The sequence below is a fragment of the Delphinus delphis genome, chromosome 14 (genome assembly GCF_949987515.2).
Source record: "Delphinus delphis chromosome 14, mDelDel1.2, whole genome shotgun sequence".
NCBI classification, from domain to species: Eukaryota; Metazoa; Chordata; class Mammalia; order Artiodactyla; family Delphinidae; genus Delphinus; species Delphinus delphis.
The window spans coordinates 8864720-8876776 of NC_082696.1; the positions used below are offsets into that span (position 1 = coordinate 8864720).

The 12057-nt window shown below is 44.8% G+C and overlaps 1 protein-coding gene across 2 annotated transcripts in view; it reads right to left on the reverse strand.

Moving 5' to 3' along the window:
- The window catches only part of SYTL3 (synaptotagmin like 3), a 75899-nt gene extending 70041 nt beyond the window's left edge, over positions 1-5858 (reverse strand). For both annotated transcript variants that reach the window (XM_060030484.1, XM_060030483.1), the window contains exons 1-2: positions 5654-5858; positions 2912-3130 (exon numbers count right to left, since the gene is read on the reverse strand). In XM_060030484.1, the coding sequence (XP_059886467.1) occupies positions 2912-3130; positions 5654-5763 (329 nt within the window). In that variant the 5' untranslated portion in view covers positions 5764-5858. The remainder of the gene's footprint in view (positions 1-2911; positions 3131-5653) is intronic.
- Between the last annotated feature and the right edge of the window lie 6199 nt (positions 5859-12057).

A 12057-nucleotide genomic window follows, 5' to 3' on the forward strand; every position in this document is an offset into this window, starting at 1 on the left:
GCAGGAGAGAGAGGAGATCAAGAAGGGATGGGATAGATTAGGAGTTTGGGATTAACAGATATACACTACGATATATCAAAGAGATAAAACAACAAGGACCTTAGAAATTTAAAAAGAGAGAGAAAGAATCATTTCTTTGATATATATCCTTCCAGATAATTTTGTTTATGTATCTTTTTTAAAATGAAAGAAAAGTGTACCACAAGGTTTGATAAGCTGCTCTTGAAATTCACAACAGCTGGTATGCATCTCTGTTAACAGAGCATCCCATTGTTAATGACTCTGTAATATTCTACTTGATTGTATGTGTTCATTTTTACCATTAAAAATAATTTTGGATCACTCACAGTGATTTAAATTTAAAACAAAAAGAAGAGACGGGACTCTGGAGACCTGGTTCTAGGCTTACTGACCGCATGGCCTTGGGCTCCCTTGTGTCTCTAAGCCTCCGTTTCTTCCCCTATAAAATTGGGATAATGGTGGTAGCTGTCACGTAAGATTGTTTGAAGATTTAAATAAAACATTTGGTGTCAAGAAATGCTTAACACAGCCTCCCACACGGTGAATGGTCCACACTCATGCCCACGACGTTCCCTCTCCCGGACAATGTCTGTCTCCCTTTCTAATCCCGACCCGCTTGCAGAAATGCTCCCACCTGGGTGCTCTGGGAAGTCACCTTGAGCCAGTTCAGCCCTCCCTCGCCTCTCCCTCCTCTGAGCTCCTGGGGTCCTCAGCAGAAAACCTGCTCAGAAGGCAGAAACCTCAGGTGTCTCCTGGACCCTCAACACAAGCCCAAGGCCAGTGCTGGTCACAGGACTTTGGCACTGACTGCAGCAATCTGTACATTGGTTTTGCTTTTTTAAATTGCTACCCTAGAGCTTCTTCTTTCTTGATTTTAAAACCTATTTTCTCTCCTGTTCCCACAGCAAATCCACTTCTTGAGGAATGAGTCTCAGGCTGAGGAAGAAGCAAGGAGAGGAAAATGATAGGGTCAAAAACCTGTCCAGGACCCAGTTCAGTTGTGACTATCGTCTACCCTCAAGTTTTCCCAAGCCTTTTCTTTGGTTTGGCCCCAGGATTGGAAGGCAGCCCAGCGTGGACAAAACTAGAGAGAGAGAGAGCAGAGAGCTTCGAAGAAAGTAGGCGGGGAGGGGGGGAGTTGGGTTATAAATTACTTAGCTCTCTCCCCAAGCGATTTCCTATGTCAGTTCACTCAGAGCAACGCAGTCATCTTGGATATTTTGAAAAGCATCCTTATTTCAACATAAGGAAGCTGGGGTTTCAGAAATCACGCTTCGTGAGCTTAGAGCGGTAAAGTTACAATGCCCCGGGCATGGTGCCCTCCAGGGCAGAGCCTTCAGCGGGGCCGCTTCCTGGGAGGTTGCCTCAGCCCCTGTCCTATAACCCTGTGGCTTACAGTTAACCACTAGATGAAGAAAAAGTGAAGAATTTAATACCTTACGACGCAATGTTTATCCTTAGTGTTTATCGACCAAATATATATGGTTGACTGGAGATCTTAGGACCTTTCCTCCTCTCTCAAGAGCCCAGACTTGCTTGAGCACAAGTGCAGGCCAGGCGGCTCACAGTAAATCTTGGTCTTTCCCTCTCAAGCTGAGAAAAGCCTGCAGGGCATCGGCTTCACAAACTGAGGAAACGCGAGATGTGTGGAGATAACTCTGACCACGTGGGAGTGACCTGGCTGTGCCGCTTCAGAGAGGGGGAGCTTAGGAACAAGGAAATCTGGTTGAACAACCTGCCTTCGAATGACTGACTGAAATACATTAAGCCTTGCAAAGGGATGGGAAATTTAAGGAGATGAATATCAGGACATGCCCACAGACACAATCCTCCCGATTTAGGGGGAGAGAAAACCCAGCTGCTGTGCCCACACTGTGTAAGCACCTCTCACAGTCTCAGCCCCCGGGGCACTCACGCATCTGCAGCAATATTTACAAGTTGTTTTCAAATCTCAGTCTCTGATTCCTCTCCTAGGTTCACACCAGACGAACATATCTACCTCTCATAAGTTCTGTGATGTCCTTGTGCACGCTACCCCACAAGAGGCAGAAACACTCCCCGTGTTTCCAAGGGATTGGCAACCAGCCTGTTCGTGCTTCGGACGGTGTGAGATCAAGCCACAAATATGCTTTATCATTTTCAAAAATGCCAATTCCATGTTTAAAATATTTTAAAACCTCACAACATCAAAAGATGAGAATAAATGTAGACTCCCGCTATCACTAACAGAAAGCACGCCCATTTCTTGAGGAGAGCGTCCAGCGCAGGTCAGCGTGCCTCCTTCAAAAGGCCTTGATAAAGCTGCACGGGACACGCTAACATTCTCTGTGTTACAGTTCACTCCACTTTTCCTCAAAGAGATAAATTAAGCTCTAAGAAAACTAACAAAATGAACCAGTTAAGAAATTGAAAGGAATCTTAACTCCTACGTTAACTGATCCCCAGCCATTACAAACAAACTTTTGTAAATTAAAAAAAAAAACAAAAAACTTTTTTCATATAACAAAACGCATTTTTTTTTTTTTTTTTTTTTTTTTTTGCGGTACGCGGGCCTCTCACTGTTGTGGCCTTTCCCGTTGCAGAGCACAGGCTCCGGGCACACAGGCTCAGCGGCCATGGCTCACGGGACCAGCCGCTCCGCGGCATGTGGGATCTTCCCGGACCGGGGCACGAACCCGTGTCCCCTGCATCGGCAGGCGGACTCCCAACCACTGCGCCACCAGGGAAGCCCTCAAAACGCATTTTTGAATTACAGTAACTCCCACTTCTAGAAAGGCAGCTCCATATTAAGCACTCGGCAAACATTTCCCGATTAAGTTTGAGGAGTGACAGCCGTCTTTGTCAACAGTTTGTCCTGGACCATCTCTGAGGCTCCCTGGCCCATCCTCACCTGTCCTCAAAGCACACGGTGCACTTCCAGGCGCGGGTCATCCTCAGGAACACTCGGCACTTGGCGCACACGCGGTGGCTGCAGCCCTGGCACACGGCCCCCCGGTTCAGCAGGAGCCCCAGGGCCTGCCGGCAGCGGGCACAGGACTTCTCTTTGTACTCCTGGCTCCCGCTCTTCGAGCCTTTCCACCTGAGATGCTGCAAGTGTGTCTTCAGTTTCCTGTGGCCCAGAGAGTTAAATGATAAGAAGCGATTGAGTGGAAGGACAGATGCCAGCCAAATTCCTACATGGCGAGGGCCCCAACAGCACCACCCATGGCGAGAAAGAAGGGGCTATGGCATCCAGCACCCCCAGGTTCCAACACGGCTGTGTGAACCAGGATCTCTTGCGACGTCTCGGAGCAGAGGCTCAGAGGTTTTCTCGGCTGTGCAAGCCTTACCTCCCAGGGTTGCTGTGAGGATTAAATGGCAAAGCATGGACACTGTGGCTGGCTAGGTTCATCCCTCTGTGCCCAAAGGGCATTATAACAGCAAGCAAGGACAGTGAAAGAAGAGGAAACATGCAGAAAATGGCATCAGTTCTAAGATGCAAGGCAGGGAATGACCTGTAAATATACAGTATACATGCCTGCTATTGTCTTAAGTTCCCCAATAAAGTTATTTAGCTGATGCTATGCTTTTTTTTAATGGAATAAATTTTTTAAAAAAATTTTTTATTGGAGTAAAATTCCTTTACAATGTTGTTTAGTTTCTGCTGTACAATGAAGTGAATAAGCTATATGTGTACCTATATCCCCCACCCTCTTGAACCTCCCGCCCCGCCTTTCTCCCACATCTAGGTCATCACAGAGCCCCAAGCTGAGCTCCCTCGATGCTATGCTTTTGCTACTGTTTTTTATGGGTGGTCAGTTACTTTCAGTCCCTGTTTCCCCAGGACAATAGCCCTAGTGCAAAGGGACATTACATTGGACCCCAGGAGGTATCATTAGCCAGAATACTCTTCTATGAAATGTCTCTGTTACTTACTTTTATTATTATTTTTTAATTTTTATTTTTTTTGGCGGTACGCTGGCCTCTCACTGTTGTGGCTTCTCCCGTTGTGGAGCACAGGCTCCGGACGCGCAGGCTCAGCGGCCATGGCTCACGGGCCCAGCCGCTCCGTGGCATGTGGGATCCTCCCGGACCGGGGCACGAACCCGTGTCCCCTGCATCGGCAGGCGGACTCTCGACCACTGCGCCACCAGGGAAGCCCTACTTTTATTATTTTTTTAATTTTTATTGGAGTATAGTTGATTTACTGTTACTTACTTTTTTTTTAACGCTTGCTCTCATGTCCTTTCTTTTTTTTAAAATCTATTTGTTTATTTTTGGCTGCATTGGGTCTTCGTTGCTGTGCGCGGGCTTTCTCTAGTTGTGGCGAGCGGGGCCTACTCTTTGCAGTGCGCAGGCTTCTCATTGCGGTGGCTTCTCTTGTTGTGAAGCACAGGCTCTAGGCACATGGGCTTCAGTAGTTGTGGCTCGTGGGCTCTAGAGCACAGGCTCAGTAGTTGTGGTGCACGGGCTTAGTTGCTCCGCGGCATGTGGGATCTTCCCAGACCAGGGATTGAACCCGTGTCCCCTGCGTCGGCAGACGGATTCTTAACTGCGCCACCAGGGAAGCCCTACTGTTACTTACTTTTTAGAAAAGAGAAGCTAACCCCAAGAAACAAGCTTACATCCAACTTTCAGGATTTGCTCTAGAATCAGTACCCTTTGTAACAAGCCTTTTACCACAGTATCCATGTTACTTTGTTGATATTCAAAACGGTGCTTCTAAATCACCGTAAGATCTTGAATCATCAAAGAAAAATCCTTTTGTTCAGTGTATTTTTTGAGTGGAATAAAGTATAAGTACACTTAGAGAGCTTTGGGATAACAGAGGAGGGTAGAAAAAGAACATTGTACCTTCTAGTTAACCAGAAATTTTCGCTCCTTCCTCAGACATTTGGTGGTCCAAAGTTTTATTTTATATGTTTATTTTTCTTGGCAGACTCTGAAGGAGTTCTGCCATTAAAAACAAAGCAAAACCAAAAAGCCTATTCCATTTACTTACCCTCTAGACCTCACGCTCTCCATAAGCATCGATCAATAAGCAAAGCATCACCATGACAGCTAACCACGGACACCGCCCAGCCCTGCTTTGTTAAGTGTTAAACTCATGTCCAACAGCCCGCGGAGCTCAGAGAGAGGAAAGAGGCTCTCTGTTGACAGATCAGTCGGAGAGCAGGCTGGGCAGGTTTCCCCTTCCCTCAAAGCCGGCTGGGAAGCAAAAGAGAGCAAAGAAAAGGACAGGAATGGATGCCAGCAGCTTTGCTGTTTCTATGACGCTTTCTTTGTGCCTTCGGTTACCACCAAAAATAATTTAGGAAAACCCTTAGCCGGAGGTCTTTCCCTTGAAGGGCGTATGAGAAGCCTGAAAGCTTCCCTTGAATTATTCCTGCCAAGTAGGCAAATGGACAAGCTGACAGACAGCAAACTTATCACCAAAAAAGGCATTATTTTAAAGGAAAAACAAAAGGCATTCTTTCCCTTACCATCCCCGAAGCTTAGTGACACAGCAAAGGTCACCTCCCCCTATAGCCCTTCATTCCGACTCTTGTCAGACAAGAAGCTGAGTAGGCAGCAATACGCCAGGTAGAAGCAGCTTCCAAGCAGAAAAAGCCAAAAAAAACGAAAGAATCCCACCCACTAAATGACAGCATACCGTATCCTTTCCTCCTCGATGTTTCGAACCTCCCGGTCCCGGTGCAGGACCTGGAGGATCACCTCGCGTTCTGATTCCCGGAGGGACTTCAGGCTGACTTCTTGGGCCATTTCTGTCTCTTCTTAGACCCACGCTGAGGTTCTACTCCATGGCCTTGCGCTCCTGTCCCGTGGATGAGCTCAGAGAGTCCAGTGAGAGTCCCACGTGCTTTTGAAAGCAATCCGTCTCCTATTTCATTGGCAGCTGTGTTGCTTGTGGCTCTTTTTTTTCTTTCTTTTTAACTGTGTCACACTCCTCAGGAGAAGGAAGTTCCAAGAGGCCGTCCCTCGGTTGGGATGGTCGCTCCCAGAGCCTCATGCCACCTGGGGAGCCTTTTCCCTGGGTCCTGCCGCAGCCTCTGACATCCGGCTAAGTCAAAAGCATATCTTTTTTTCTGAGGTTTTGCCAGAGATTGTTATAAATTATGCAGGGCCCCCTGCAGATAATTTCTGCAAAGCAGAAGTAATCCCCAATCTGAGGGAATTTACGAAGGGCAGTGAGAAGCGTATCAACGACTTATAGAAGTCAACCTTCCCCTTCATATGTTTACAGGTAGCAGTAATGATGGTTAAAAGCCCAGCCAGTTCAATACCTGTAGAAAAGACAATAAAAATGGCATCATTTTTCCTGGCTGATGTACCTATACTGCAGCATGAGTCCAGAAGACACAAAATGCTCTACACAGACAGATCTTTGCATCTTCTGCCATGATGATAACGTAAGATTTTAAATTTTATTAAATTGGCCTTCTCGTGTTTCTAAAAGCCTCAAACTTACACACTTGAATTTTTCTAATATGAATTCTGTATCTTGAGTGATTAGAGGCATATAGGTGTATCTTTAACGTACATCATCCTAATTGAAAGTACATTAGAACAACCATGTTCTCAACTGCTAACTGTAATTTTTACAGTTAACTTCAAGACTCAAAAATAAACTGTTTAATCAATTAAGGATGTATAAAGGGATATCACCACAACCTCAACCTACCCATTATCTATGGTCTTTAATGGTTTTCAGTGGCTGCCTTATGCCTGGGGTCTTGTTTCTGGTTAATGCTAGTTGCCAGGTGCTGCATACGTTCCTCCTACTTTCTTCTGCCAGCAGTGACGTTGGACACACATCACCTTCAATCTGTTCTTCCCCCCAACCAAGAGGATGGCATTGAATTGACAAAGCACTGGATAGATGCATGTCAGTGAAAAGCAGAAAATGCAGCTCTAATTGATGCACTTTCTAGAATGCCATTTTGTTATCAAATCTACATGAATTCCTTAGTAATAAGACTCCCTTTCAATTCTTTAGAAGCTAAACTCCCTTCGTTCGGCTGCAACAGAAATGTACATTATATTAATTTATGATTCATAGCAAATCAATGAATGAGAAGTTAATAGAACCCTAAGGAATCATTTCTTTAAGCAGAGATTCTTAATCTTTGGTCATCTGGTGAAGCTTCTGTATTTAAGTGCATAAAATAAAATACATCATTACAAAGGAAATCGATGACACTGAAATTTTTAAAGATTATAACATAGTAATAGATGCGTCCATTGATGCATGAAATCTAGCAGTGATCTAACAACTAATTCAGAGTAGTGATGATCGTAAACAATGTTTTCAGATACCTGCAACATACAATGTGGCATAAAAATATCTGTGATTGCTATTTGTGGCAGTCACCAGTCCTGCTAGTTCTACTGTGGTTCAGTGCCTATACTCATAATTGCAGGAAATGCTAAATTTTAGTTATGGGTTAATGAAAACAATGATGTAAAATTTTTTCATGTCCAAGGTCATGGACCTACAGGCTAAGGACCCCTGGCTTAAGGGATTCTCTATCTGTCAGTTTCTCTATTGTAGGATAAAGTTAAAATATGTGGCCCACCCAAATTGCAGAGGTTGCATGAGAAGTAGGAAAGCCCAGGGCTGCCAGGAGACGCTCCTGGCCTCTGGTCTCCAGCCAAGCAGTCCCAAGTGCCTGCTCCCAAAAGGTGTCCTATGTAGACGGTGGGAAAATGACAGGGACAGACAGGGACAAGGACTTGGGGCTCCAGCCCCACCAGAGTCAAAGCCACACCCCTCCTTGGGCCCGCGTTTCCAGATGAATAGACGGAGCTCCCCAAGGCTCTGAGTCTCTGGGAAAGAGGAAAGTGCTGGGGCTTCCCTGGTGGCGCAGTGGTTGAGAGTCCGCCTGCCGATGCAGGGGACGCGGGTTCGTGTCCCGACCCGGGAGGATCCCACATGCCGCGGAGCGGCTGGGCCCGTGGGCCATGGCCGCTGAGCCTGCGCGTCCGGAGCCTGTGCTCCGCAACGGGAGAGGCCACAACAGTGAGAGGCCCGTGTACCACACAAAAAAAGAGGAGAGTGCTGGGAAACAGCGTGTAATCAAGTGCTCAGTGGTAAAGTGCAAACTAGCCACCGTGTCACCAACGTCATGAGCCTATTTCTTCTAATCACGCCCTCGGTTCTTCCTGCTTTTTTCTTATTTTAACCTATTAACCATTACTACTAGGCCAAGTACTATCCTGTTTGTCTGATTCTCAAGTGTTTTAAATGAAGATTTTTGCAGTTGGCTCAAAACCTGTGATCTGTGCACTGAGCTTTCTCTCCCTGTGGCCTTTGGACTCTGCTGTCCAGCAGAAGCAGCGCAGCCCTGGGCTGGAAGAGAGTGCTCCTGCAGTACTCAGTGTTCACTCCTTCAGGGGGAAAGGCCCTACCCATTCCAGAAATGCAGGATTCGGTTACTTAAAAACACTACTGTTCTCTACCAAACGCATGCCTGTGGCTTCAGAGAGCCGTCTGCAGGGAGGAGTGGGCGCTCTTCCTCCCCCTAGTGGCCATCCACTGCTATTTACAGAAAAGTGAAATTGAGCTCGTTTCCAGCATCCATCCATCACCCATTCATTCAGTAAATGTTGATAAAGCACCCAAGTGCCAGGCACTGTTCAGGTGCTTAGGATACGGAACTTAATGACTGGTGATTTACACTCTATCCTACTTCTCACAAGAATATGATGGAGCTCACAATAAAAGCACAGAGAGGACGATTAAAATCAGAGAAACAGCAACCAGAGCGAAAAGGGGCCGACGATTTCTACCAGGAACCTGCAGTGAAACAGTCACTGTACTTGAGCATTAGCTGTATCTCTGAGCTTCCTAGTAACCAAGGCAAAACAAAACAGAACGAAACAAAACCCCAAATCAAAGGGGTGTATATAGTTCTGATAAATCGAAAGAACAGGTGCTGCATCTTATTTGGATTTGTTCAGGCTTTTTCAGTAGGGGCAGTACCACGCTTCCCTCTAGATATGTGTGGGGTGCTTTTGGTTGTCACAGTGACAAAGAGTTACCTTGCATTCCCATACAAATGTTGGCTATCTTACCAGATAATTCAACTAGGAAAAAAGTATAATTTTCTGATAATAGAATTTAACTCATAGAAACACAAAGTATATTTTGCAGGGTTTTCACATACTCTGAGTTTTCCAGAATGCAACTATTATGTAAATTGAAGAAAGACTGTACTTGGTTTCATTTAGAACTTTAACAAAAATTGTTGATCATTTCAGAGAGTTGCATCACCAAGGGCAGCATGGCTTGTAGTATTTGAATCACTAATGCCATAATACTGGTAATGGTCTGCATTTGTAGATGTTCTAGTCAATGTGATTCTATGTATGCGAACATTTGACAACTTCACTGTGTCTTCTAATGTAGTTTACATATATGAGTACATATTATATTCTTATAATTTACTGCCCCTTTATTTCTTCTTTTATTACAGTAATGACGTATTATTGTTGTTGTTGTTATTGGTGTAGGTAAATTATATTATACATGAATTCCAATTCCAGATAGCAAAAGGTGAACTACAAAATATTTCATATAAAGGGTGAGCATTGGGTCCTTGGGGTTTAAGAACCACTAAACTAGAGAATCCAATGATTTCTCAGGTCACTTACAAATTAAACTGTGTATATCATTCTCTTGTTCATTTTTCAACATATTATTGGGTTTTAGGAGAATGGGGTGGGGAAATTAGAGGACTGGTCAGTTGTTTTTATTGTTTTCAGCTGTGTTGGGGTTTTAGTTTGAGTGTAAATTTGCTTATGCAATTCCAGGTCTGATTTCCAGGTTCTAACTGAGAGCTCAGAGTTTCTCTTTCAACAGCAATCATCCAAGTTATTTCAATGGCATCTTTTCAATCCTCTTGAACAGAATCTGGAGTTCTTTCTGCACTTTACCCCTGGTAGGCTGGCATTTGCATTCCTCTACGTTTTATATCAACAGCCAAATTGGAGATTTGACTCTGTAATCCACCTGTCAAATCACTCAAACCCAATTCACTAAAACTAATCTTCACCTATAGTCTATTTATCCAAGACAAGGTGCCCGAGACTTATGGCAATGATTTACTTATTTTTTTTAGAACTATTTATTTATTTATTTTTAGTGAACTTTTTCCTAGTCAAGAGAGGTTTCTAGGGTGGCAGATGGAGCTAATTAGCCAGCAGCTTGCGCCCATGGTAAATACCAAGAAAGTAAGAGAGAATTCCATCCACCTGGTGGCCTTAGCAAGCTAAGGTCCATCTTTACAGATTCCAGTTCTGGTCACCGACGCTAGCAGGAAACTAGAGGCCACCCTGGATTATTTTTCATATTCTTCAAAACATGGATAAAACAAATAGACTTCTCTGTTGGATGCTTTGATCTCTCTGATGTTTTTGAGTCAAAAAGTGGAGATTGTAAAAGAATTCTATGAAATCTATTAAAATCAGTTGGCGTGTTCCTTGCCCTATGCTGGGATGAGGGAGCGAGGTGTGAGCATGGCATCTGGAACACAAAGTGGGTAACAGGAGCAACTGATGGGGTCCGGAACTGGCTGTGTCCATTAGCCTGCAGCCGACCAGTGGGAACAGGAGTGACAGCACTGAATGGATGGTGAGTAAGAGGGAGACTGGTGACCGGAGAGGACAGGAAAATCTTCATGGCTGAGCCCGGGAGAAGAAAAGGAGCTGGTCTGAGGAAGGAGAGGAACATCTCTAGGGTGAGGGACAGTCCACTGAGCAAGGATGAGGTGGGAATATGTCACTCCTCCCCCAGGAAAGGAGCCCAGGGTCTCCACCGCCTACACGTGAGTTCTAAACTACGAAACGGCCTTTCTCACCCTGGCTGATCTGGCCTCCTCCTTACTCCTCCATCCTTAATTCCCACAGAATGCTGCAATGCTCCCAAATTAGACACATCCGAGACTGCTCCCTGAACACATCATGCACTTTTCTTTTTCCATGCATTCACTCCTGCTCTTGCCTCTCCCTACCAAAATCTAATTTCCTCGGAGGCAGTGAGGGGAACAGTCTGCAAAGCAGGGTTTGGAGCCTCACTGGGTGAGCAGCTCTGCTCTGCCCCTTCCTGACTGCCGAGATGCTGGGCAAGTTACCTAAGCCCCTTGGGATTTAATTTCCTTGCCCATAAAGTAGGGAGAATGACAACACGCACTTCCTAGAGTTGCTCTGAGGATTAAGTGTGTTGTTACCCATAAAGTACTTAGATCACGGTGGTGAGCATATAATAAGCCGTTGACAGATGTTAACTGTGGTGGTAGTAATAGTACCATCATCGTCATTATTATTATTAATCTTTCAAGGCCCAGATTAATTGCTGACTAATTCAGGAACTTTCTCCTTATTTACAAGCACAGTAAATTGCTTCTTCATTATGACCCCGTTTTCCTTTGTGTATTTCTCTATCATGACTCGGACTTCTTTCTGTCTGATTCAAGTGTCCTTCTAGTGGTCCCATTGGTTTTTAGTGACCCCTCATCACCCAGCAAATAGGTCCTTAATGTTTCGCTGGGGTTGAGAAACCCAGTGAATACTGTAACATGCGGGTTTACTTGCCAAAGCAGGAAGCATGAATTCGAGTAGAGCAGGAAGGAAGGACAGTCAGGTGAGCAAACAACACTCATCTCAGAAAGCTCCAGGCTTCAGACATCTGGAAAGCATCGGGAAATCTGAGTCATTTCAAATCTGAGAAGCACACAGAAAGGTATTTTAGTTTAATGATCTCATGCAGAAATTTACAATCTCATATCTTGAATAATGAAATCTCCCAGATTCGGTTTTTCTATGATGATATTTAGTCACTCTCTCACGCACCCAACAAATTCTTAAATTGTGTTTTTGTCCCAAGAACTGGAATCAGGCTCTGTCCTCACCCACATGGAGCTGAGTCTAGCCCCAACCTCCTTTCTCAATTGCATTTTTGTACATTTGAAATGGTGACTGCCCTTTGTCTTACAGTATCCCATCTACCAGTCTAATTTTATCTAACAATTTAAAAATAAATAAAACCTACACCAAAGC